General features: G+C 40.3%; 1 protein-coding gene across 1 annotated transcript in view; it reads right to left on the reverse strand.

Annotated features, from left to right (window-relative positions):
- Positions 1-27,498, reverse strand: part of TTN (titin) — a 280,899-nt gene that overhangs the window by 52,029 nt on the left and 201,372 nt on the right. Inside the window, exons 229-269 of the mRNA XM_061185429.1 lie at positions 26,386-26,685; positions 25,970-26,278; positions 25,691-25,881; positions 24,536-24,965; positions 22,894-23,202; positions 22,611-22,759; positions 22,492-22,524; positions 22,262-22,391; positions 21,873-22,172; positions 21,462-21,779; positions 20,031-20,327; positions 19,621-19,920; positions 19,221-19,535; positions 18,988-19,136; positions 17,751-17,901; positions 17,380-17,661; positions 15,750-16,052; positions 14,758-15,060; positions 14,379-14,660; positions 13,978-14,277; positions 13,582-13,884; positions 13,178-13,486; positions 12,783-13,064; positions 12,361-12,660; positions 11,981-12,274; positions 8,924-11,890; positions 8,279-8,599; positions 7,896-8,180; positions 7,499-7,798; positions 6,899-7,201; positions 6,194-6,469; positions 5,790-6,089; positions 5,393-5,695; positions 4,907-5,206; positions 4,133-4,420; positions 3,472-3,768; positions 2,599-2,901; positions 2,191-2,496; positions 779-1,066; positions 393-683; positions 15-302 (exon numbers count right to left, since the gene is read on the reverse strand). Of these exons, the coding sequence (XP_061041412.1) occupies positions 15-302; positions 393-683; positions 779-1,066; positions 2,191-2,496; positions 2,599-2,901; positions 3,472-3,768; positions 4,133-4,420; positions 4,907-5,206; positions 5,393-5,695; positions 5,790-6,089; positions 6,194-6,469; positions 6,899-7,201; positions 7,499-7,798; positions 7,896-8,180; positions 8,279-8,599; positions 8,924-11,890; positions 11,981-12,274; positions 12,361-12,660; positions 12,783-13,064; positions 13,178-13,486; positions 13,582-13,884; positions 13,978-14,277; positions 14,379-14,660; positions 14,758-15,060; positions 15,750-16,052; positions 17,380-17,661; positions 17,751-17,901; positions 18,988-19,136; positions 19,221-19,535; positions 19,621-19,920; positions 20,031-20,327; positions 21,462-21,779; positions 21,873-22,172; positions 22,262-22,391; positions 22,492-22,524; positions 22,611-22,759; positions 22,894-23,202; positions 24,536-24,965; positions 25,691-25,881; positions 25,970-26,278; positions 26,386-26,685 (14,055 nt within the window). The remainder of the gene's footprint in view (positions 1-14; positions 303-392; positions 684-778; positions 1,067-2,190; positions 2,497-2,598; positions 2,902-3,471; positions 3,769-4,132; positions 4,421-4,906; positions 5,207-5,392; positions 5,696-5,789; positions 6,090-6,193; positions 6,470-6,898; positions 7,202-7,498; positions 7,799-7,895; positions 8,181-8,278; positions 8,600-8,923; positions 11,891-11,980; positions 12,275-12,360; positions 12,661-12,782; positions 13,065-13,177; positions 13,487-13,581; positions 13,885-13,977; positions 14,278-14,378; positions 14,661-14,757; positions 15,061-15,749; positions 16,053-17,379; positions 17,662-17,750; positions 17,902-18,987; positions 19,137-19,220; positions 19,536-19,620; positions 19,921-20,030; positions 20,328-21,461; positions 21,780-21,872; positions 22,173-22,261; positions 22,392-22,491; positions 22,525-22,610; positions 22,760-22,893; positions 23,203-24,535; positions 24,966-25,690; positions 25,882-25,969; positions 26,279-26,385; positions 26,686-27,498) is intronic.

Below are 27,498 nucleotides of genomic sequence, written 5' to 3' on the forward strand. Positions count from 1 at the left end.
GGCTGAAGGCTTACCGACATCATCCTTTGCCACAACAGTGATTTCACATGGGGTCCCTTCTCCGTTTTCATTCTCAGCACTCACTCTGAAGGTGTATTCCTCCCCTTCAGTCAAATCTTTCATGGAATACTGTAAGTTTAGTGATTTCGTGACTCGTTGCCACTTATTTTCTTCAGTCAGGATGTCAACGACATATCCGATAATTCGACTCCCACCATTGCTGCGAGGCTTTTTCCAGCCTATGCTACAAGATGACTTGGTCACAGACGTCACTTTAAGGTCCACAACTGGTCCAGGGGTTTCTAAAGCAAAGGAGAAACGATACGTCTAAGCCCTGGATAACCAAGGTAAGATGTCACTCAAAATGATGGGATAGTAGCTCATTTGCTCACCAGAAGCTTTCACGGCATCACGTGTTTCACCGGGATCACCAATGCCGTACTCGTTTTCCGCAAACACCCTGAAGAAGTAGGATTTTCCTTCCTCCAAGTTAGAAACTCTGAAGCTTGTTTTGGAGCACTCCGTTGTCACGGTGGACCAGGACTTCCTCTCTGCGTCACGCTTTTCTACCACATAGTTTATGATGGGGCTTCCGCCATCAATAATGGGAGGATCCCAGGTAACATAAGCAGAATCTTTGGATATTTCTTTGACAGTCACATTGATGGGTGGCCCAGGAGTATCTGAATAAATAGTGGGTAAATAAGAAATGAATACGTAAAAAATACATAGACTACATTTTAAGCATATATATGATTGTTTTTTCAAGTGGACTTACCAAGCACTTTCACTACAATGGTATATTCTTTTTTACCACAGCTGTTCTTCAGAGTCAAGATATATTTTCCTGCATCATATTTGTTCACATTTTCACAGCGCAAGAAAGTGTCAAAGTCAGTTGACTTTATGTCGAGTCCAATCCTTTCTCTTAGATTGACATTTGGTTTAGACCAAGTTATCTTGGGAGGTGGACGTCCTTTTACTGGTACATACAGTCTCATTGTAACTCCAGCACGTAATATGAGTGTTTTCCTCAAATCAGCATCAAGTTCTCCCTCAGGTGGAACTGTTTAATGTTGGAGTAAAGACAGAGTAATAATGGTCAAATGTATTTCCAAGAACTGGCCTGATCACTCCTAAAATATGTTTCTTTCCATAACTGATCTCTAGTTGTTTAGAAAATCCTTAATATAATCCTCAAAACTTTTGCCAACTATTTTTTTTATTTTTAAAAATTTATTTATTTATTGGCTGCATTGGGTCTTCGTTGCTGCGTGCAGGCGTTCTCTAGTTGTGGCGAGCGGGGGCTACTCTTTGTTGCGGAGCACAGGCTCTAGGCACATGGGCTTCAGTAGTTGTGGCTTGTGGGCTCTAGAGCGCAGGCTCAGTAGTTGTGGCACACGGGCTTAGTTGCTCCACGGCATGTGGGATCTTCCCCGACCAGGGCTCGAACCCGTGTCCGCTGCATTGGCAGGCAGATTCTTAACCACTGCGCCACCAGGGAAGTCCCGTTGCCAACGATTTTAATACTCTGTAGCAATTATTGATCTTTCTATTTTCCAATATCCTATAGGCCGACCCAAGTTTTCCCTGGAGGATCTGCATCTCCTTATCTCATGAACCTTATATACTCTTAAACTCTCTGTATATTAAAAATAGATGATTGGTTTTTGGCTTTCTTCCAGTGAAGGCACTCTGCTATATACTCTTCATTTCATTGTAGGAAGAACAGTACACAGAGGGTGAAGTATAATACCAAGTAATTCAAAGTAAAAGGAGCACTGGTTAGGGAGAATAGGTGAATAGAAGAAATGGTGAGAAGAGAAATTAAGATGATAGAGAGCTTACCCATTATATACTTATGGAGAGGGGTAGATTAGAAGAGAAAATAAAAACCTAAGAATGATAAATAGCTCACTACTTAGTTTAAAAAAATCTTTTTATTCTCAGAATAAAATTGCTATATCCCATGTTCTTTTGAAGACATGACATTCTCATACTTGCATTCCATTTAGCTTATTATACAATACCATAAAGTACCAACCCAGCTCTCCTAAAATGTATTGATACTTGTAGAGTTACCAACCCTAAAACTTATAAATAAATAAATCTACATAAGGGAGTACCGTACTCCCTCTTACAATATGACTGATGAGAAGAGTTCTGTATATTTCTCCTGGTAATACTTACTTAAAATGTCCTTGGGACAGTGTTTATCTGGCACATCGCTGGGGTCACTATATCCTATCTTATTAACGGCATACACGCGGAACTGATATTCTGTGTTTTCCATTAGGCCGGTAACCTCAAAGCGGGTTTTCTGTAGCTTCTGTGGTAAATTGCACCTCACCCAGTTATCAGAATCAGCTCGTTTTACTTCAACAAGGTAACCAATGATAGGGCTACCACCGTCATAGGCTGGCTTGCCCCAAGATAGACTCACGGAGCTACGGGTTGTATCATATACTTTGGGAAAAGCTGGTGGACCAGGAGGATCTGAGGATAAATAATAATAGAAAATTTTTCATTAAAACCTCATTCCCAGTTGTTGAATGTTGATTATAACACAGAATATTGGACTCTCTCATGAAAACTTACACAGAGGATCTTGGGCATAAGCAGCTTTGGATGCATCACTGGGTTTGCCTGGTCCAGCCTTATTTATAGCTGTAACTCGGAACTCATATTCCGTGCCTTCTTGGAGACCTGTTGCTTTTATCGTTCTTTCTATAACGGGTTTTCTGTTGACCTTAGTCCAGTTAATTGCCTGGGTTTCCCGCTTTTCAACCAAATAGCCAGTGATGGGGGAGCCGCCATCATCTGCTGGTGGTTTCCAGCTTACTGTCATGTGATCTTTGGTTATGTTGCTAATAACAGGAGGATCACAGCGTCCGGGTGGGTCTGCAGAGATTGATTGACAAGTTAATGTCCCAGTCTAAAAGGTAATATTTAAAAAGTAAAATGAGTTATTTGTAGTGAGGTGGATGGACCTAGAGTCTGTCATACAGAGTGAAGTAAGTCAGAAAGAAAAAAACAAATACCGTATGCTAACACATATATATGGAATCTTAAAAAAAAAAAAAAATCGTTCTGAAGAATGTAGGGGCAGGGCAGGAATAAAGACACAGACGTAGAGAATGGACTTGAGGACATGGGGAGGGGAAAGGGTAAGCTGGGATGAAGTGAGAGAGTGGCATGGACTTACATATACTACCAAATGTAAAATAGATAGCTAGTGGGAAGCTGCTGCATAGCACAGGGAGATCAGCTCGGTGCTTTGTGACCACCTAGAGGGGTGGGATAGGGAGGGTGGGAGGGAGACGCAAGAGGGAGGAGATATGGGGATATATGTATATGTATAGCTGATTCACTTTGTTATAAAGCAGAAAGTAACACACCATTGTAAAGTAATTATACTCCAATAAGGAAGTTTAAAAAAAAAAGAGAAAAACCTCAGCAAAATGTTCTTACCATATGGGTTTTTAGCAATTGCCGGTTCAGTTAAGATCGGGTCGCCCACTCCGTATTTATTTTCAGCACAAATTCGGAACTGATACTCATGGCCCTCTATCAGTTTCTCCACGCTGCAGCTGGTGATGGGCACAGTGGCAGAGACTTGTGCCCAGTTGGGTCTGCTCGTTTCACGTTTGTCAACAACATAGTTGGTGATTTCTGAGCCTCCGTCTTCAAGAGGAGGTTCCCAAGAAAGCATTGCACGATCTGAATACATTTTGTTGATTTTAACAGATGCTGGAGGACCTGGTTTATCTGAAAGGATAAGAAAGAAAAGTGAAGTCTTTCACTCACACATGTGAAATAGGGAATGAGTAGAGTGGCGGTCTGGAGACCTGGGCTGCAGCCTTTATGTTGTCATTAACTTCCTATACGACCTTGGAAGTTACTTAATTTTTCCAAATCTTAATTTCCTCATATCTAAAATTATGTAACTGGAATATGTGATCTCTAGTGGTCTTTTCGGCTGTAAAACGCTGTTGTTCTGTGATGAGAATAATTCCGCGATGACGAAAGATACATCGAGATAGGTATCTCTTCTCACATATTATTTTGTAAATTCTATGACATCACATTAACCAAAGTGAAACATGAGATTCTAGTGAAGTGCTTTAGTTACCTAACACCTTGAGCTTGATGGTGGCTGATTTGGAGCCACTTGCGTTTTCGGCAGTGATGGTATAGTCCCCTGAGTCTTTCCGATTCACGCTGAACAGCTCCAGGGTACACAGGTTCCGCTGCGTGGCCATCTTGATGCCTTCCGATGCTTTCAGCGGCGTCCCATCCTTCTTCCAAGAGACTGTGGGCATTGGTTTACCAAAAACAGTAGCATCCAGGCAAACGTTAGTTCCAGCTTTCACAGTGAGCAAAGATTTCATAGCCACACTCAGGTCTATCCTGGGAGGAACTGGAAAGAAATAAGATAAAAGGATTTAATATATGCAAAGCTATATTATATAATTCTTACTGATAAAAGTGGGAAATTCATACTCCGTCTTTTTCAAGATGGAATTTTTTGAAAGTAACATATTCATTATAAAAGAAATGCCGAAATTTGATAATGCTGAAAGTATAAAGAAAAAAGTAAAGATCGCCCATCATTCCAGCATCCTTAAAGCTTCACTCTTATCATTTTGGTGCATTTCTTTGGCATCTTTTTGTGCCTGTGCCTGTGTATGGTTAAAATTATGTGGTCCACACAGTTTTGTATCCTGTTTTTTAGTTTAGCATGTTATTAAGAGTCTCCATAATCATAATTTTTAGTGTCTGTATACAAAGTACCTATCATTTTACTTGTCCTTATTTCCATAGGTGTAGATTTAGTTTTTTATTAGGAGAAATATACATTATGAGTGCTGTCCACCTTTGCCTGTAATGTTCAACAGAATCTTACCATTTTCTGCCATGATAGTCACTGGATCACAAGGTTCAGAAGGCTGGCTAATGTTTACCGCAGTCTTGGCAATTGCTCTAAATTGATACTGAGCGTTCTCTTCTAAGCCAGTAGCTGTGTACTCTTCCTGGGGAATCTGGTGAGGTGAAGTATTACACCGTACCCACTTATCACCAGGAAGTTTGCAAGCTTCTACGAAATAGCCAATAATTTTGCTGCCTCCATCATGCTTTGGACGGGCCCAGATGAGGGACACAGTACTCTTGGAAACATCAATAACTTCAGGCTTTCCAGGAGGATCTAAAACCAAAAGAGATATTCTCAGCATTTATCTTAACAGCAGAAATTTTAAACTCTGTGTTTCACAGTATCACCCAGAACATATTCCTGAATGGAAATAGTAACCTTCAGAGACTCCAAGATTTAAATGTGTCCTCATAATACTTAAAAAAAAAAAAAAAAAAATTACTCAAAAAAATTACTCACCAACTGGCGTTCTCGCAGTTACATATTCAGTTGGTTTGCTGGGTGGGCTGGATCCAGCTTTATTTAGGGCAGAGATTCTGAATGAATACTCAAGGCCTTCTACCAGGCCAGCACAGGGATATTCAGTTGACCGGACAGGGGTATCGTTAGCTTTCACCCAGAGCAAACTGTTTCTTTCTTTGCGTTCAATCAGGTAGCCGGTAATGGGGCTCCCTCCATCACTGTCTGGTCTATCCCACGCCACAAATATGCAGTCTTTGTTGACTTTAGTGACTCGTGCATTCTTGGGTTCACTGGGAACATCTGGAGATGAAGATCAGGGAAATATCAGTTTCTAGCCTAAGTAACAGACTAGAAAGAAAACACAATTTTTTTTTTCTTCCTGAAAGAAACATACCAAATGGGAACTCAGCCAGCATCTTTGGAGATGTGAGAGGCTCTGAAATGCCAAATCGATTCTCAGCACGGACCCGGAAGATATACTCTTGGCCTGGGATCAGTTTTCCAAGCCTGCAGGAAGTTTTTGTCACTGAAGCTAGCGCTGTCACCCAGTCACCCCTGCTCACGTCACACTTCTCCACTATGTAATTGGTGATGTTACTGCCTCCGTCCTCCAGGGGGATGTGCCATGACAGGGAGCAAGCATCGGCATCTATGTCAGAAATGTCAAACGGAGGCTGAGGGGGTCCAGGAGCGTCTGCATGAACCGAGAGGAAAGAAATATAAGAATAGGGATTTGACTGGAAAAAAATGTTTCTGATATTCATATTTGGATGGCCATTTGTCTAACACGTAACCTACCCATGACGATAACTTTGATTTTCTTAGTGTCTGTCCCAGAACTGTTCTCTGCAGTGAGGCTATAGTAACTGCTGTCTTTCCTAGTAACATCTTTTATGATCAGAACTGAAGAATTGTCTGCTTTATGTACTGCCAGGTGGCTGGATGTGACAACTTCATCTTCTCCTTTTTTCCATTTACAGGTCGGATGAGGCTTTCCATACACATGGGCTTCAATTCGGAGTTTCTTCCCAGCTTTGATAGTAATTTGCTCTGGCATAAGGATCTTGGGTGGCACTAAAAGTAAGATGAAGATACATTAATTTGGCGGGGAGGTTAAATTTCCTCTGGTGCGGAACTATACTAGTGCTTTTCAAACTGTGGATTGCAACCCATTAGTGGGTTCAAATTAATGTTTGCATTACTGCTAATACTTTTTACAGAGAATGGGATTGAAACGAATTGAGAATATCTGAGGCCAGCATACATGATAAGAATGGGTGTTGCTTTAAGAAACTTTTTCTAAGTCATATATATGTACGTGTGTCCTGTATCACGATTTAAGGTGTATTTACTACCTGTTGTGGGTCCAGATGTTTCCAAACCACTGTTCTCTACTATATTTCAAGTATTTCTGGAACTAGATTCTTCAGGGATAAATGTCTACATGTCAAAAGAAGATCCTCATAAACTTTTATCCCATGGAAAACGACTCTGACTACTTACACAGCTGTGCTTTGGCTTCATACACTCCCTCAGCTTCTCTTGGCAAACTGACTCCAACGGCATTTCTGGCCGCTACCCTAAATTTGTATTTCTTTCCCTCCTTGAGGCCGGTGACGACAAGGCTGAGGTCTTTCACCACCGAGTACTCTGTCCAGCAACCTGCAGGCAGCTCTTCTTCTCTGTAACTAACGATGTAGCCGTCGACCTTAGCGCCTCCGTCGCGCAGGGGCGGTAACCAGGCTAACGTAGCGCTGTTCTTTGTCATTTCAGTAACTTCTAGTTTCCTGGGGGGATCCGGCTCACCTAGAAGAAAAAACCACCCAGGTAACCTAATCCATCCCTTTGGAAATATGCATAAATGTTTTCGTATGCCACTTGCTTCAAAGTATATGGAAACTATGGTTCGGGATGTTGAAAGTAAAAAGGACACGGATTAGTCAGATCAAAAAAGTCTTCGGTGAGCGAGTTAGATATTTATTTGTACTGTTTAGGTTTCTACAAGTGAAGGCCCTTTCATTAGTGGAGTAAAATGTTTCGGTATCTTGATTTTGCTGAGGTCGGGGACTGGAGTTAAAAGGAGGGAGAAAGGATGTAACTTACTTAGAGGATCTGTTGCGAGCACTGGTTTGGGGACGTCTGTTGGGACGCCGGGACCATACTCATTGACAGCAGTTACTCTGAAGAAATACTCAGTCCCAGGGACAAGATTGGTGACGTGGAAGCTCGTTTTCTTGACTTCTGGGGTGACTGTCGACCACGTCTTTCTATCTGCCTCACGTTTCTGCACAATGTAATGTGTCACTTGGCTCCCACCATCGTTCTCGGGAGGGGCCCAGGAAATGTGGCATGATGTTTTAGTGACATCCGAAACTTTTAAATCAGACACGGGTCCAGGAGTATCTGTGAAGGACGACAAAATCATATATACGAGTCCCCTCAACCTCCTTATTAACTAAGGCATTTTTGAAGGGGAGGAAGACGCTTGTTTATAACCCACCTAATACTCTGACATTCACGAACACGGCCTTTTCTCCTGCCAGGTTCACAAGCGTCAAGGAATATTTTCCTGAGTCATCACGGGTAGAATTGGGGATGACGAGGAAGGCCATAGTATCAACCAGGTCAACTTGTCCCTTTCTGACCACGTTATCAATACCCACTTTTCGCCAAGTGACCGTAGGGGCTGGTCGCCCTCTCACTATGGCAAATAGTCGAATAGGGCATCCTGCTCTCACTGTGACCAGTTTTCTCATGCTGGCGTCCAAATCAATCTCCGGAGGTTCTGCAAATGACACGAAAGTCGTCAGTTGACTTCAGAATGTGGGGACATCATGTGAGAAGTGAAACATGAATGAATCAAGTGATAACATAGGGCCTCACCTAGGATTTCTTTAGGTTTAATAGCGTCCTTTAGTTCTGCAGGGTGCCCAATGCCAACTTGGTTTTGGGCACAAACCCTGAACTCATATTCCTGGTTTTCATCCAAGCTGGTCACGGTGAATTCCATGCGAACGAGTTGCGCTACAGCACTACACCTTTTCCAGCCTTCATCAGGTGATGTATCTGGTCTCTTTGGTCTCATTTCCACAACATATCCAATGATTGGTGCGCCACCGTCATACACCGGTTTTCCCCACCCAAGAGTTATGGAACTTTTGGTTGTATCAACCACTTTGAGATTGGTCGGTGGACCAGGTGGTTCTGAAAGTAAATTATATAAGAATACATTTACACATGGTTAACAACTACTAGTGATACGTTAATGAGTAATTCTATATAGTCCATCCTTAATTAACCACAGATAGTACATTCAATTTCTCAATTACTCAGTCCTCCTTATTTTCCTTCATAAAACTAGAATCTACCATTGTTTGTACATTTTAGGCGAATTGGTAAAAGATTTATTTGGAAAACTACTGGCTAAGATTAAGGTTTTGATGCTGTGCATTTAACTTATTTGTCTAATACCTCTGTGCCTGAGATTAAGAGTTGGTGTAATACCAGAAAAAAGCAAGAACATCATACCTATGGGGTCTTTTGCCACCACTGGGCTTGATGGCAAGCTTGGTTCTCCAATTCCAACTTCATTTTCTGCCTTGACACGGAACTGATATTCATGTCCTGGGAAGAGATTCTGTACTTTCAAACGTCTCTCAGGGATCGCACTCTTGTTGACAGGGACCCATCGTGTTGAATGTTTTTCCTTTTTCTCCAAATAGTATCCTGTGATGGACTTTCCACCATCATATTCAGGTGGCGTCCAAACCACAGTCATCTCTTCTTTGCTTACTTTAGTGACTTCTGGGGGGTCAGGGCGACCAGGTCTATCATATTTGGTTTTTGCAATGACTGGTTTACTTTCTGTTGGAGGCCCTGTGCCTATTTTATTTTCTGCACGGACTCTGAAAATATATTCATTCCCTTCTATGAGACGTGTTACTGTAGTACCAGGTATTAAGATAGTAGCAGAAAAGGTAGACCAAACCATTCTCTTGCTCTCACATTTTTCTAAAACATAATTTTGGATTTCACAGCCACCATCATCCTCTGGTGGATCCCAGCGAAGAGAACACCTATCACTACACACATCAACAATTTTCAGATTTCTTACAGGCCCAGGCTTATCTAAAACATTGACAGTAGCAAAGGCCACAAAACTGCCAGCTGTGTTAGTTGCTGTAATTACATATTTACCACCATCACTTCGCTTTGCTTTAGTAAGAGAAAATTTAGATGAATCGCCACTGGTAGCAATCTTGACCCTTGGTGATCTTGTTAAGTCTGTCGCGTCTTTGTCCTTGGTCCATGAAACTTCTGGAAATGGTTTGCCTCTAACACCTGCCTCAAGTCGAATGGTGTCACCCACTTTGACAGTTAGCACACCACTGAATTTCAGATCAAGTACTGGTTTCTGCAAGTCTTCCTTTACAACAACTTCCTCTGTCTTCACCCAGTCACTTTCTCCACCTTCATTCTTCGTTTGCACTCTGAACTCATAAATCTGGTTTTCAACACATTTGTCAACCATGTAGTGGGTGTCTTTAATGCTTCCTTTATGCACTCTTTCCCAGTCATCAGAGCCCTTCAGCTTCCTTTCAACATGATATGATAGATTTGGGCTACCACCATCATAATCAGGCCGCCTCCATTTTAGGTAGACAAATGTCTTTCCTTTATCTGCAATATGAAGGTTTTGGGGCTCATCTGGTCTATCAATAGGGTTAATAGCCAGAATTGGAGTTTTTGTTTCAGTGGTTGGCCCAACACCTACTTTATTCTCTGCACAAACTCGGAAATAGTATTCATTGTTGGCTAAAAGGTTGGCCTTGATTAATCGCTTAGTGACATCTGAAGCAACAATTGACCAGCCTTTCTGGTTTGGTTTGCGATATTCCACTATGAAGTTTGTTATTTCTGAGCCACCGTTATCTAGAGGGTTTTCCCAATAAATTGTACAGTTCTCTTTGGTTACGTTGCTGATCTTTAAATTCTGGCAAGGCCCAGGTCTGTCAAGGACATTAACGATAGCAGATCCTTGGGCATGTCCACTGCTGTTCTTAGCTGAGATGATATACTTGCCATGATCAGCTCTAACAGCTTCTTTAATTTGCAACTCAGCACGAGGTAGATCGTGAATTAGGTCAACCCGCTTTTCTCGGGCCAATACTTTGCCTTCCTTGGACCAAGTTATGTCTGGTTGAGGTCTGCCTTTGACCCGAGCAAGAATGCGGATAGTTTGGCCCACTTTAACGGTAATAACATCACGACAGGTAACATCAAGTTCTACTTCTGGAGGATGAAGGATGTCCTTTGCAATCACAGATTCTGCTAGTTCTCTTGGCTCTCCCTCTCCCACAATATTAGCTGCCTTTATACGGAATCTGTACTCATTTCCTTCAATTAGTCCAGGTACCCTAAAGGCACATTGCCTAATGAGTTCGTCTTTATTAATCCTGCTCCACTGTGTTGCTCCAGCTTTCTGACATTCCACTACATAGCCCAGAATGGGGCTGCCACCATCACTGAGAGGCTTTGTCCACACCAGGTCAGCTGTTTCTCTGGTCTTGTCTTTCAGCTTAGGATTAATAGGTGGTCCAGGTGGTTTGATGGGCCGGCAAGCTTTTATTGGGTCAGAACTTGGGGACGGATTGCTCAGTCCTGCAAGATTCTCAGCAAAAACTCTAAACTCATATGTATTTCCCTCATAGAGTCCAGTCACTCTAAACTTCAGGTCCGCCAGAGGTGTTTTGTTGACCCTCATCCATTTGCCTGTTACTTCTCGACGTTCCACATAGTAACCAGTTATTGGACTGCCACCATCAGATTTTGGCAGAGTCCAAGACACTGTTGCAGCATTTTCAGTAATGTCAGTAACTACTGGTTTACCAGGAGGAGATGGAGGACTAAACTTATGTTTAGCAACAGTAGGTATGGAGTCAAGGGGAGGGCCAACACCAATCTTATTCTCTGCTTTCACTCGGAAGACATATTCACAGCCCTTCTGCAGATGTGAGACTTTCAGCTTTGTCTTACTGCTTCCTGAAGAGACAACACCCCATGTGTCTTTCTTTGCGTCTTTTTTCTCAACAATATAATTTATCACAGGGCTTCCTCCATCATCCTTAGGTGGCTGCCATGAGATAGTCATATGTTCAGGGGTAACTTCCAGAATATTAATAGGGCCTGTTGGTGGACCAGGAACATCAAGAACAGTAAGATGTACAGCCACTGTTTTGGTGCCAGCTGCATTGGAAACTGTGATCTGATACTCCCCAGTGTCTCTCCTTAAGCAGTTCTTAATGGTGAGTACTGATGAGAAGTTGTCAGTTTCAACTGTATAGTGTTCATCTGTTTTAATCTCATTCCCATCGGTTGTCCACTTTGCAGTAGGAACAGGTACACCTCTTATAATGGCAGGGAATCTGACTGTAGTTCCAGCTTTTACCACAAGGCCTTCAATTAATTTCACATCCAGCTCCACAGATGGAGGCACTGGAAAGGAAACATGAGGAAATTAGATTTTGATTTTCACAATATGAATAATTTAAAAAAGAAAGAAAATAATTCCAATCTAAAAATTACCTAGTTTTTCTTGACATTCTATTGGGATAGTTGTGTCAGGAAGACTAAGACCCACAATGTTTTCAGCTTTTACACGGAATCTATAGGTCTTTCCTTGTTGTAGTCCGGTAACAACACACTCTGAGTTTTTCACAGTCTTGAACTTAATCCAGTCTTGGGCGCCCTCTTCTTGATACTCCACCAAATATCCAGTGATTGGAGAGCCACCATCACGATGTGGCTTATTCCAAACAAGGGAGACTTCAGTCTTGTCAACATCTACATGGTGTAGGTCCTTGGGTGGCCCTGGAGGATCTTTTAAGAAGAAGAAGTTATGATGAATAAACAATATACTCAAAGACAGTAAAACAGTACTTTTGTATCCAAAGAGAGCAACTTACATAGGGGATCCAGAGCCTTGATGGGTTTAGATGTTTCTACGAAAGGACCACGTCCATACTGGTTCTCAGCAGCTACTCGGAAGAGATACTGATTGCCTTCAGCAAGATGTTTAGCAAAGTGGCTCTTTTTCTTTGATGTAGTTGAAAGAGGTGACCACTGGGCACTGGCAACATCTCTCCTCTCAACCACATAATTTGTAATAACAGAACCACCATCATCCAGTGGTTCCTTCCAAGTAAGGTAACAAGAATCTTTCCTAATTTCACTGACTTCCAGATCTCTAGGTGGCCCAGGCTTATCTGAAAAGTGTTAAGTAATGCAGTTATATAAGTGATTTAATCCAGATAAGAACTCAAAATGTATTTAGAGTTACTTTTATATGCTATTGCATTAAGTACATCACAAGTACTAAAATTCTTACCTAATACAAGTACTTTTACTGAGACGGTTTTTGAACCAGCTGGATTCTCCACTGTTAAGGAATAAATTCCACCATCTTCATGGGCAGCATTACAAATTTCAAGCTTGCTACCAACTGGAGTAACATCAATTCTTGCTTTAATTGGAGCCTCTCTGTCTTCTTTTTTCCAAGTTACTTTTGGGAATGGCACTCCTTTGATGACGGCACTAAGTCTTAGAGTATCACCAACCCTTATGTGTTGTTCTCTTGCCATGTTGGCATCAAGAATCAACTCAGGGGGTTCTAGAATAAAGAGAACAGTACTTACAGATTTGTTTTGTGAACGTATTTTACACTTAAGCATAGACAATGAAACCTGTCTTCCTTGCAAAGGCAGCTGAGAACATTATACTCACCGAGTCTGTCTTTTACTAGCACTGGCTCGGGAACATGAGCTGGATCTGATTCACCGGCTACATTGACCGCTATTACTCTGAACTTATAGGATTGACCATCCCAAAGACCAGTGACTTTATAGTTAGTTTCAGGACACGACTCAGGGGTGTGATTGGCTCTTTTCCATTCTTCATCTCCAACTTTCTGGTATTCAACAATATAACCCAGAATCTTGCTCCCACCATCATGACGTGGTGGCTGCCAGGTTAGATCAACTGAATTATGTGTTTTATCTATTGCTTCAGGATTAATAGGTGGACTTGGTTTCACTACATAATAAAAGAGAAAACCAAAAAGGAGTTAGAATATAGCTGAAAACAAAGTTGGATAAAATGAAAGCTGAAAGAATGCTTTAGTACTATACCAATTGGATCTTTAGCAAAGACTGGTTTGGATGGTGGGCTTGGGTCTCCAATACCAATTTGGTTTTCTGCAGAAACCCGGAATTCATACTGACACCCTTCTAGAAGGTCAGGAACCGTAAATTTAGTGTATGGATGGATAGGCTCTTTGGTAACTCTAGCCCATTGTTTAGACATAGTTTCCCTCTTTTCCAGGATGTAGTTTGTGATGGGCTTTCCTCCATCATTTGGCTTGTTCCAGATGACTAATGCAGAGTCTTTGGTAACTTGTGTAACAGTTGGCTGGTCAGGTGCATCAGGAACCCCTATAACAAACATTAGCAAAATATGTTAGAAATTTAATTCTTCCCGTTAACGATATCAAACATTGAACCACTGAAAAGAAATATGATGCATACTGAAACGATCTTTGGCTTTCATTGAATCAGACACCAGAGGATCACTTATTCCATACAGATTTTCAGCATGTATCCGGAAAATATAATCTTTTCCTTCAAGCAGTTTAGAAACTTTGCATGTTGTTTTAGCACTTGCAGATGTCACAGGCATCCAAACGTCTTTGCCCACTTCCTTCTTCTCAATAATATAATTAGTAATTTCACTGCCTCCGTCATCTAAAGGTGGCTTCCAAGAGATAACCATGTAATCTTTGGTCACCTCATCAAAAACAACTGGTCCTACCGGTGGTCCAGGACGGTCTGAGGAAAAAAAAAAAAAAAAAATCACACCACAAAATGTTATTTCCACTTCTGCTTTGGAAAGAACAGAATGTCTCTAATTCTTGCTAAATAATACTTACCAACAACATTAACTTGACAGAAACCTTTCCTGGAGCCTGTACTGTTCTCCACAACCACACAGTATTTGCCAGAATCTGAACGCTTGGCCTTGAGCTTCTCTAGAGCAAGTGTTGTTGGCGAGGTCTTTATATGAGTGCGATCATCTTCTAGCACATCAACTTCATCTTTGAACCAAGTAACCTTAGGCTTTGGTTTGCCTGAGTAACGGCCAGTGAGGGCAAAAGCTTCACCAACTCGAATCGTGAGTTTATCTCTGAAGTCGAGGTCAAGCGTTGGAGGAGCTGAAATGTATAATTATAAAGGAAAGTCAGTTTGATGTCTTAAGGTAAACCTATGAGTGTACAAGTTTTCAAAGTGTAAGCTGCATTTGACACATACCTAGCTCATCCTTGCAAGTGATTGGCTTGGTGCAAAATGATGGTTTGCCTTGTCCAACAATATTGACGGCACTGACACGGTACTCATAGGTATCGCCTTCTTTTAAGCCTTTCACAGTGTACTTCCTGCTAAGCAAGTTGTCATTTGTAACTTCGTGGAACTTCTCAGTTCCAATGAGACGGCTTTCTAGGACATAGTTGATAATTTCGGATCCGCCATCATACTTAGGGGGATTCCAAGTCAAAGTAACAGAATCTTTAGTAACTTCTTTGACTTCTAGGTCTTCAGGACGCTCTGGTACAGCTGCAAGTGTGAAATGACAGTGAGACAAATGTCATGTTAAGAATGTAATAGAAAATGTAGTAAATAATGCTTTTTGAGGATTGCATTTAAACATTAAACTATTTGTTTTGATAAGTAACAAAAGAAATCTCAACATAAAATGAGTAGAGCTGAAAGCCACTCAATACAATCTAATTTCCAGATGAGGAAATAGAGGTTCATTGAGGCCAAATAATTCAGGAAAGTCCCCCAGAGTTGGTAGTTTTAGTGTTTTAAAATTTATTTAAAAAAATGTTTTGGCCGCGCCACACGGCCTGTGGGATCTTAGATCCCTGAGCAGGGATCGAACCCGCCCGCCACCCCACCACATTGGAAGCTCGGAGTCCTAACCACTGGACTGCCAGGGAAGTCCCCAGAGTTGGTAGTTTTAGAGTTAGGAAAATACTTCATGTTCATGCCATTAAGTTGGAAATTAAAAAAAGAATCCATGTAGTATTACATGGGAGGATTTGAAGAATCATATATATTCCCACAATCTCTTTCACAGTCACGTTCAAATACTACCAACATCAGAGACTATGTATTTGCCTAATGAATGCTTGCCAAATGAATGAAATGTTTGGCATTTGTGTACCTACTTTGTCACTATAGTCTTTTATTAAATGAGTGAAAAAGTGATTAAAGATGAAATTGTTTTAAATTGTACTTACTTATTGGATCTCTTATGACAAGCGCATCTGTTGTCTCAACAAACGGGCCCATGCCAATACTATTTTCAGCTGCAATTCGGAAAAAGTAGGCTTTTCCTTGAATGAGACCCTGGATGGTGGCATTCTGTCGGGTAACTGTGTATGTCACTGGGGTCCATGCTCTGCGGTCATCTTCCCGCTTTTCAATGACATAATTTGTGACTGGAGAGCCTCCATCATCTTCTGGAGAAAACCATGTCAGTTTGCAGGAGTCGTTGGTTAGGTTGTGAGACAGGAATGGTATTCCAACAGGACCTGGCACATCTGGAAATAAGAGGAAAAGGTTTTCAGTTGTTTGACATCAATGGACTACTGGGCTCAATATTTGTTACCCTCTATTTTTAAAAGGGAGACAAAAATGTTGTTATGAAAAGAGTGAGATTTTGTGTTTATTAATTGATTTGTTTTTTTTTTCTTTCCTTGGTGTCTATATTCAACCATATTTTTAAATGAAGTAGGTTTGCAGTAGTTACTGGTTGCCCCTGCTTTAGTAGAAACTGAAGGAACAGTTTTATACATACATACATACATATATATATATATATATACATACATACACACACACACATATAAATTTTTTTTTAGTAATTTGTGAGTCAGATAAGAGGGCAACGTTGGGAGGAAAATGCACAGAGGGAGACTGGAGAAGGGTGAAGAGTGGCATGACTACTTTTTGTGTCCAGTTTACTCTCCAGAGGGGAAAGGGGGAGAGAATTTTTTTCTGGATGACCAGTGAATCTGAGCAGCACAGGAGACCCCAAATCTCAGAATGACCTTTGAGAGGTTTGGAATTTAACCTGGAAGTACACCAGTTCTTAAAGTAATAGCCATTGGACAGAAGACTGTTTAGGAGTTTGAAACAACCTAGAAGCTTGAAGGACCATTGCTCAATGAGATCTTTTTCCTCATGCCATTTTCATTAATGAAAGCAAAACATGTTTTCATAATATTATGTTCAATAGAGAACTGGTTATTTTCACATAAAAACTGAGTGTTTGGAGTATGGTTGTGCCTAGAGAGGTGCTGAGAGAGAGATCTGAGTGGGAGGGCTTCACTTTCTGAGCAAATCACTGGAGTAGAGCAGCCAGTGAGAGGCATGAACAAGCCTCGTAGAGTTCAACTCGATATTCAGTGACTAGAAATGCAATATTGATAACCAAATACGATGCTTCTCTTCAATTAGAATACTGACACCTTCAAAGGGACTTTTGTCTTATTATGATAACTGACAGGTCCTGTGATGTGAAAATGGTCAACCCTAGCAAATTACTAAACATTCATGGACATTTGCAGGAAAGCTGCTTTTATGAAAACTATATAGTAACATAGTAAATGCTTATGGTGGCATGTTATATAAAAAGGCAGCACATAAGACTTTATAGTAGGAGTACAGCCATATAAAATATGGATAGGATAGAAAAAAAGGAGGAAATTTTTAAAAATGCTAATAGTGGTCAATGGGATTGTGGGTGATTTTTCTTATTTTCCAAAATATTTGTAACATAGTTTTTTAAAAAAATGATATAGCTTTATTGTAGATGAAATAAAGTGTTATTTTTTAAAGACGCATGGACGAATTGAAAGTTGTTACCTAATACATCAACGATAATTGTCTTCTTTCTTTCCCCCCCTGCATTTTTGGCAAGAAGGGCATAGACGCCTTGGTGGCTCCTCTGGCAATTCTTGATGACCATGGATGAGCTAATGGCTGTGGTCTCAATGGTGGCCTCTTGAGGTAAAGCTCTTTCATTCATACTCCAGGTAACGGTTGGAGGAGGCTTGCCAGATACATAGGCGATGATCCGAATCACCCCTCCAGCATGGACCACAATTCTGTCTCTGACGCTGGCATCTAACTGAAGGTCAGGTAATACTGGAAAACAATTGAAAATAACAAATGTGCTTTTCATTTCCAATCCAAAATGCAAATATTGATAAAATAATAGAAATATTAGTAAGTACCAATTCTGTCCTTCATTTCAATGGCATCTGTGACTTCCCCAGGTTCTCCGATGCCGGCAATGTTGACTGCTCTAACTCTAAATTTGTAGAATGCTCCTTCTTTTAATCCTGTCACAACAAGTTTTGTTCCTCTCACTTCTTTTTCTTTAGCCTAGGGAAAAATCACAAGCATTTTATAATTAGAATACAGTAATCCTTTCTTATCCATGGTTTTGTTTTCTGTGGTTTCATTTACTTGAAGTCAACGGAAATCCAAAAGTATTAAATGGAAAACAATTCCACAAATAAACAATTCATCAGTTTTAAATTGCGTTCCATTCTGAGTAACGTAATGAAATCTTGGGCCATCCTGCTCCATCCCTGCCCGGGAAGTGAACTATCCCTTTGTCCATCATGTTCACACTGTATATGCTACCTGCCCATTAATAAAGAAAAAACATAGTATATATAGAGAGAGCTTGGTACTATCCGTGGTTTCAGGCATCCACTGGGGTCTTGGAATGTATCCCTTGGGAATCAGGGGGGGGGACTACTGTAGTTTTTTGTTTTAATAGCTTTCCAAAGCATAGCAACAGCATATTTACTCTCTTTGGGAAAATTGTTGCCAATTTAGGTTCTAGGGATCAGATATTACAGGTAAATACTGAATGGAAGGAATTATGTTTTAAAATATTGTCAAGTGATTGAAAAAAACTGTACTATTTACTTATTCATCCTTTTTTATATATATCTATGTACATTTTATTATATAATTTGATAAAATAGGTTCTTTTTTTGAATTTTATTTTATTATACAGCAGGTTCTCATTAGTTATCTATTTTATACATGTTAGTGTATACATGTCAATCCCAATCTCCCAGTTCATCCCACCACCCCCACCCTGCCCCCGGCCACTTGCTTTCTCCCCTTGCTGTCCATTCGTTTGTTTTCTACATCTGTGTCTCTATTTCTGCCTTGCAAACTGGTTCATCTGTACCATTTTTCTAGATTCCACATATATGCGTCACTTATTCCATCTTTTCAGGCTTTATAGCCAAAAGATAAGTTAACAATAACATGACTTAACTTTTGATTAGGTTTTTTGACCTAAGAGATGTTTGGATTATCAGTTAAATTATATGTTATTTTTCTGATTTCTTAATAAAAAAATACAGATAGGAGTTAATGGGATTGAGAATAACTACTACATGTTCAGTTTATTCATAGTACATTTCCATAATGCCAAGTGTTAGCTACCTTTTCCCATTCTTCTTTTCCTTCTTCTTTATATTCAACGATGTATCCCGTTATTTTGGATCCACCATCTTTTAGTGGGGGAGACCACTCCAAATCCGCAGATGATTTAGTCCAGTCTGTGACTTTGGGAAATGGAGGTCCAGGAGGGGCTGGAAAGAACCAGTATGCATTAGTATTCTTGACTTTTCCATGGCACTTTTGGGGTGGGGGGAAAGAATGGTTTTAAGGCTTACCAGTGGGATCTCTAGCAGCCACTGGGTCTGATGGCAGACTTGCTGGACCCACACCAGCAGCATTGATTGCGTATACCCGGAATTGATAATCAGAACCTTCAATAAGACCAGTCACTTTATAAGAAACACCCAAAGTCATGGCTTTGATAGGATCTCGGTTAACTCTCTTCCATCTCTTTGAAGTGGTGTCTTTCATTTCTAGCCAGTATCCTGTCACAGGAGAGCCTCCATCGTATTCTGGCTCTTCCCAGTTGACAGTCATGGAGTTTCGAGTCACACTGCTAACTGTTGGTTTATCTGGTGCTCCAGGGACAGCTGTGACAAAAATCACAGTGATTTATAAGAAATTATGAAAAACACAAGTAAGAATGACTTTGAATGTGAAACATGTCCTACTTACAGAAGAGGTTTCTTGCTGTTTCTGGTTCACTGTCAAGAGGTTCCCCAATGCCATATTTATTCTGGGCCATGATTCGGAATACATATTCATGGTCTTCTAGCAATTTTGGAATTGTGTACGTGTACTCTTTAGGTTCGCTGGAGACATGCACCCATGTCTTCCTGTTAGCTTCTCTTTTCTCAATTACGTAGTTTGTAATCTTAGACCCACCATCATCTTTAGGTGGAAGCCAAGATAATGTCATTTGATCTGCTGAAATAGATTCGAACTTTATTGGTCCCACTGGAGGGCCAGGGCGACCTAAAATGGTTTAAAAAAAGAAAACTTTATTAGGAGAATGATTTTAAAGACAGATATTACATTTATGGACAGAAAATCGTGTAGTTTTAATAAAACCATGTAATCTTTACCAAGGACATTCAGCCTCATTTCCTTTGATGCTGTTCCCAGATTATTCACAGCTGTGATGGTATATAAGCCAGTGTCACTCCTGCGAGACTGTGGAATAACTAGAGTGCAGGTATCATCCACCACCAGTTTGTTGACATGGGTGTCGTAGACAACAGGTTCTTTGTTATCAGGCTTCTTTGGAGGAGCTTTAAACCAGGTTAGTGTCGGGAATGGCACACCTTTAATTTTGGCCACGATGCTAACATCAGTTCCTTCTTCAACCTCCATGAATTCTTTTAGCTCAATTGCAGGTGGGCCTAGATTATTTTTTAAAAAAACATTGTCATTAGGAACATAAAACAAACACTAAAGGATCGAAAGTAGAATTCACAGTGACGATAAAGTTAGTTATTTGATCTACTATAAGCAGGCTTTTTATAGCCCTACCTGACATAAAGAACAGATCTGTCTTCAGCTAATTTATACCAGTTTAGGGAACAGGCATGTGTGGTCATCATCCTTTATTGATCTACACGTGGCTATGTATCAGCTACTGTCTCTCTCTTACCTGGCATCATTATGATTGTAGATATTGAAAAAGGGCGGAGAGAAGTGAAACTATAGTATCTTAGACTTGGGAGTTCTTTCATGATATTCCCTAATATTTACGCAGAGTTAATGAGGGGACCTACTTTGTTTGTTCTGAGATGAATTCCCCTTTTAAGAAATATAACTAACTGCTAGTAGAGGCAAAGCAATTTTCCATTTTTCATGAATTTAGTATAAGAATATGCACAGGGAGTAGTGACTACAGCTTTCCTAAATTTAGAAGAGAGAACTAACAAATACACAGCAGTAGTGATGGTAACAATAATGAGAGGAAGAATTATTACCATATTTGTGTGGATATTTTATCTCTTAAAGTAGATATATCTTTTTCTCAAATAGAGAAAATCATGTAGTTTTAATAAAACCACGTAACCTTTACCAAGGACATTCAGTCTCATTTCCTTTGATGCTGTTCCCAGATTATTCACTGCTGTGATGGTATATAAGTTTCTACTTAAGAAAAAGAAACTCGATTGTGAAGATAAATGGGTCTCAGCAGTTGCTAAGCAAATAACTGGTTACTTTCTGCCCTTTTTGAGGAGCATGCAGAGGAACTGTGTTAACTTCTGGTAAGTAAAACAGCCTGCCATGGAGAAAAATTAGAGTAAGGAAATTCCAAACAGTATCTCCTTTCAGCAAGGGAAAGGTAATATGTACAGAAATATGATAATTCTGTGGAAGTTGAGGGCATGAGTGATCGGGTAATGGGCCCACGTCCAGACTCAACCCATGGTAGCTTCTGACGTACAGAGACATCTCTTTTTATTTTGGACTGTTCTTGAGTATCTAGGAAGGCATTCACGAAGAGGACATTCTCTGATAGATAACGCATTGGTACTTACATGTCTGGTCTTTGACAGTCACGGGGCCAACAGTGGCTGAAGGTTTGCTGACTCCTGCGGCATTGACAGCTTTGACTCTGAATTCATATTCCCCACCCTCTACTAGGTCTTCCACCGTAAACTCCAGTTCTTCCACATCGCGCTTATTGCACTGTTTCCATGCTTCTTTCTTTGTCCCAGTAGGATCCCATGCAAGGCACTCAACAATATAGTGGGTGACAGGGGAGCCCCCATCATTTTTTGGGGGTTTCCATGACAGGTGTACTGTGTTCTTTGTTATGAGGCCAATCTTGAGTTTAATAGGGGGATCAGGAGGATCTTTAAAAATAGTTAAAGAAAGTATTAATCATTATTTATAACAATATATTTCAAGTTTAGGAAGCTACTTTAATCTTAGACTTAAAAACTTACATATTGGATCTCTGGCAGTGGTCCTCTGAATGGTTTCCACGGGAGCACCAATACCAAAACGGTTTTGTGCCCGCACGCGGAAGAAGTATTCCTGTTCAGAGATGAGGTCAGGAACTACAAATGAAGTGCTTCCACAGTTTGGATTGACTTTAGTCCAAGCTTTTCCATCAATAGTCCTCTTCTCGATAACATAGCCTTTGATCCTGTCTCCTCCATCATCATCTGGCATCTTCCACGTAAGCCTGCAACTACCCCTTGTGATGTCACTGACTTTCAGATATTTGGGTGGCCCTGGTACATCTGTTGGATGCAAATCACAATATAAACAGTGGTGCCTTGTTTAAAATAATTTGTTCTTATTCCATAATAACTTTTAAAGTCTTTCTTACCCATGACTTTAACTCTGCAATTTGCAGTCTTTTGTCCTGCTTTATTCTTGGCTGTGATGCTGTATTTGCCTGAATGAGATCGTTTACATTCCGGAATAATAATTACGGATGAATTTTCAGCAGTCTCCAGCTGTACAAAGAAAATAGCAGTCATACACTGAATGAAATAATAGCAGTATTGAAGTCAATCAGATTCTGAATCATTTCAGTTTTTTGTTTTTTTTTTTTACCTGTGCATCTTCAGGTATGTCATGAACCCCATCCTATTAGAAAAGAAGATAGTCAGTTATAGTGTAAATATTCCTTAGAGTGAGTCAATGGGAGATGCAGAGAATTATAATTTTCTTACCTTCATTGCCTTCTTTGCCTTTCCATCAAATTCCCAAGATGATTTTGGTGTTGGGCGTCCCTTGATGACAGCAGGAATCCTAATCTGTGTGCCAGCTTGACAAATCAGACAGTCTTGTGCTCCAATGTCAATGAAAATTTCTGGTTCCTCTGTAATACCAAGGATAATATAACAGGATTTAGCTCACCTTTTTCAAAAAAAGTAATTGACATGTCTTCAACGAATGAATCAATTTCATAATAAGATCAAAAGATGAATACATAAATGGATTAAGGACAAGTACCTTGAATATCAGTGGCAGGGATCTCTCCAGTTGTATCACTTGGTTCAGATTCACCAGCTTCATTGACAGCTTTCACTCGGAATCTGTACTTCCTGAGCTCTTTCAAATTCGGCACCACACATTCACAGGTAGTTAGAAGTTTGTCTGGTTCGTTTACGCTTTTCCAGTCAGTAGTACCTTCTTCTTGCATTTCTACAATGTATCCTTTGATCGGACTGCCACCATCTTTGGCTGGAGGTTTCCATGCTAGTGAGATGCTTGACTTTGTTTTATCTTTGACCTCTGGGCGAGAAGGTGGCCCAGGTGGATCTAATTTAAAAAAAATCAGATTTTGAAGCTGGTGGGATGATAGATTTATATACTATAAGAATGTTTTACTATACCCGATCATATCTTATTTTTAATCTATTAAAATATTAAAATAGGAATGCCAAAGGAATAAATTACCTTCTAGAGAAGAGAAATATAAGAAAATCTATTTTCATTTAGCATTAATGCTAAAACAAAGAAAGCAAACAACTAACTGGGAGTAGAAAGATTACTGACTAGCTCTAGATAGAGAAATACTCTATTTACACACAATCGGTGAAAAGCTGTTTTACTTTTGAGATCCCTTTGAAGAGATTCTGCAGTATTCTCTACTAAAAGCTTATTTTAATTTAACCTACCATAAAATTAAAATTAAAAAATGATTTCATCATTAGCTGGTAAACCTTTGAACACAAACTAATCTTAAGCCCTTTACTGTAGCCATTGACCCTGTCCCTAATCAAGTGACAATCCATCACATTTCTGACAGTACTTTACGATTACGGAAATTCTTTTACTCCATTCATCTTTTTAACCATAGCTCTTTCCTCTCCAGTGCGTGCCTAGGACAGCTCTTTGCACATAGCATATGTTTACTACCAGCTTGCAGAATGAATGACTAATTCATTTTTTATATATGCTCTGTATAGAACTTAGATTATTTTAAGTCTTTTTAACAAATAGCTGAATTTTTTTTTCCCACAGAAAATCCATTTATATAGCCAATGAAATTAATCATTAAGGCCATGGTATTTTAATTTTTGAACTGATCTGCTCATAGATCTTTCAGAATTGTTTTTTCTTTTATTTGACCTCACAGACTGTGCTTGAAGATCTTATATCTCTATTCAATACATACTATTGAAAATTTAACAACCTTTTGCTTTTGTTGAACTCCTACTGGAGGGTCTGACTGTTTAGTGAGGGAGATAATTTCCACAGTAGGTAATTAATGAGAGAGAGGTTTATTTAAGGTATGGGAGCAGAGAGGATCTTATAGTCCAGGGTCTTTAAACACTTAGCTTAAATCTAGTATTGTATGAGGAATCACTTCCTCATACAATACTAGATTTAAGCTAAGTGTTTAAACACTGTATGAGTTTTTGTATGTATGTGTATGCATATACATGTATATGTACATATTAGATATGTGTGCATAGTGTGTGTATATATGTATACACACATACATATATACTTCTGATAGTCTATATAAGTATGAAACTTTTTATTTTAATAAATAATTTGGCATAGAAATATACAAGAACTTTAAGAGCAGAACTATCCATTTAGTGGCTTTGCCCTTGACAAATTCCAGAAATGGAAGCATACTTACATATGGGATCTTCTGCAACAGCTGGGTCTGATGGTTCACTGGGAGGGCCAACTCCTGCAGCGTTTATTGCCATCGCTCTGAACTGGTATTTAACACCTTCAGTCAAATGGGGAACATTAAATTCCATGCCTTTCAATCCCACTTTGGTTATCGGTGCTCGGCTAACACGTGACCAGTAGGCACCTCCCTCTTCTCTCTTCTCCAGCCAGTAGCCAGTAACTGGAGAGCCGCCGTTGTCCAGAGGAGGAGTCCAGCTCACTAGCATCGACCCTTTGGTGCGCTTCAAAACTTTTGGCTTTCCCGGAGGTCCAGGAGTGCGATAAGGATCTTGAATGACCACTTTATCTGATTTGCATTCATCGCTGGTCCCATATTTATTCACTGCCCTAACTCGGAACTCATACTGACCATTGGGGATAAGTTTCCAGATCTAGAAATCAGATGAATAATAATTTCTTAAAAACAATTTACTTACATTGATTTTCACTTGTTTTAAAATTCCAGGGCTTCCCTGGTGGCGCAGTGGTTGAGAATCTGCCTGCCAATGCAGGGGACACGGGTTCGAGCCCTGGTCTGGGAGGATCCCACATGCCGCAGAGCAACTAGGCCCGTGTGCCACAGCTACTGAGCTTGCGCGTCTGGAGCCTGTGCTCCGCAACAAGAGAGGCCGCGATAGTGAGAGGCCCGCGCACCGCGATGAGGAGTGGCCCCCGCTTGCCGCGACTAGAGAAAGCCCTCGCACAGAAGCGAAGACCCAACACAGCCAATAAAGAAATAAATAAATAAATAAATAAGTGAAACTCTTTAAAAAAAAAAAAAAAAAAAAATTCCAGTTATTTTGGTAGGGAAGACTGTAAAAAGAAATACTTCTATAAACTCAGTTATCTGAGTTTCTCCACTCAAACATGGAGAAAGTCTTTTAAAATGAGAATGTGTAAATTTATTTCACCTAATAGTGGCTCTCTCAAGTAAAAGAGGATCTGTATATCAAAGTATTTACTAAGTGGCTTTATGTGCAAGATGCTAAAAACTATACTTAAGCTTTTTGTGTGTGGTTTTGAGTTTAATCATTAAATTCCAAGGTCATGCTAGAATGATGTTAATTCAGAGTTATGTCCTTTAAGTGTGCATAAGAAAATACTTAGAAGAGTTTACCCCATATCTCCTCTCTACAGCAGTGTTGGTGACTTCTTCCCATTCAGCTTTCTTCCTGCTTGCATCGCGTTTGTCAATGACATAATGGGTGATTTCACCCCCACCATTGTCTAGAGGGGCATCCCAAGTTAAGTAGCAAGACTCAGCTTTAATGTCAATAACAGCAAGATTTCTTGGTGGGGATGGACGATCTGAAAAGGAACCAAAGGAGGAGATTGAGAAGCAAATTCTTAAACAGACACTGGATTTCTTTTTTCTATAAGAAAGCGTGTCACTTACCGTATACTTCAACATGGACATTTCGGAACGCTGAGCCAAGGCGATTAGAAGCAGTCACTGTGTAAGTGCCTTTGTCCTCCCGGGTTGCTTTGGGAATGCTAAGCTCAGTCTTTGCCTCACTTCGGGATACTTCTTCCTTGGTTATCTTAAGTGCATCGGTGGGTTTTTCAATCACAGTTTCATTCTTGGACCACTCAATTTTAGGCATTGGAAGGCCTGTCACATCTGCAGGGATGTTAACAGGCTCTCCCGCCTTAACTTTGATGGTGTCTCCTCGAACAGACAGGCGCAACTTAATAGTTGGAGGCACTGCAAAGAGAAGGGAAAGGGGGAAAAAAATAGCAAAGTCATAAGGATGTTTGCTCAACCTATGAGATAAAGTGCATTAAAATGATTTTTATGTTCAGATTCAACACCTTCATCATCTTGTATGACCACATTAAGAGGCAGGGATGGTTCGCTTTCACCAATTTCGTTGACGGCCTTGACACGGAACTCATACATTTGGTGTTCATCAAGATCTTCAACCAGAAGAGATGTGGTTGGGCAGAGTCGCTTGTTAACTCTTTCAAAGTCAGGTTTGTCATGACGCCGTTTTTCAATGATATAGCCTTGGATGGGGCAGCCACCATTACTGCGGGGCTCTTTCCAGTCAAGGTTGATAGTGGACTTGGTCCTTTCCGTATATGTAAGTCTCTCGGGAGACGTTGGAGGACCTTTAACCAGAGGCAGGTTGAAATGACAAGAATGAAATAAGTATTCATGTAAGAAATCACATTTCAATTCAGATTAATTATGTGAAAAATAGGTTTCTATTTGGCGTAATGTTACATCTGTCTTTAAAATCCTCAGAATATCTCAGTTAACAGAATTACAGGCATTCATATAGTCAGAATTTTTCTTAGTAAACTCTATAGTCAAGATTATTGATTAAAAATTGAGGTGCATGTATGCTTTTTTATATTTAGCATTTTAGATATTTTACCTCTGTCAGTGGGAAAGCTTCTAATTTTAATGACCTAGGCTGAGAGCAAGTGTTCCTTTCTTTTTTTTTTTTTTAAAGGTAGTTGTCAGTCATATTGTTGTTGTTTTTTTTCCCCTAGCTTATGTATTTATTTATTTATTTATTTTTATATTTATTTTTGACTGTGTTGGGTCTTCGTTTCTGTGCGAGGGCTTTCTCTAGTTGTGGCAAGCGGGGGCCACTCTTCATCGCGGTGCGCGGGCCTCTCACTATCGCGGCCTCTCTTGTTGCGGAGCACAGGCTCCAGACGCGCAGGCTCAGTAGTTGTGGCTCACGGGCCTAGTTGCTCTGCGGCATGTGGGATCTTCCCAGATCAGGGCTCGAACCCGTGTCCCCTGCATTGGCAGGCAGATTCTCAACCACTGCGCCACCAGGGAAGCCCCCTTTCTTATTAACAGAAAGTGGATATGTCTACTGAACACACTTTGAACCATGTTGCCTCAAGTGTGGGTTTAACAGGGGGTGGAAAGAGAATTTATGTAATGCTGCTGTAGTTTTGTGTCCT

Source organism: Eubalaena glacialis, chromosome 1, assembly GCF_028564815.1.
Source record: "Eubalaena glacialis isolate mEubGla1 chromosome 1, mEubGla1.1.hap2.+ XY, whole genome shotgun sequence".
In the NCBI taxonomy this organism is placed as follows: Eukaryota; Metazoa; Chordata; class Mammalia; order Artiodactyla; family Balaenidae; genus Eubalaena; species Eubalaena glacialis.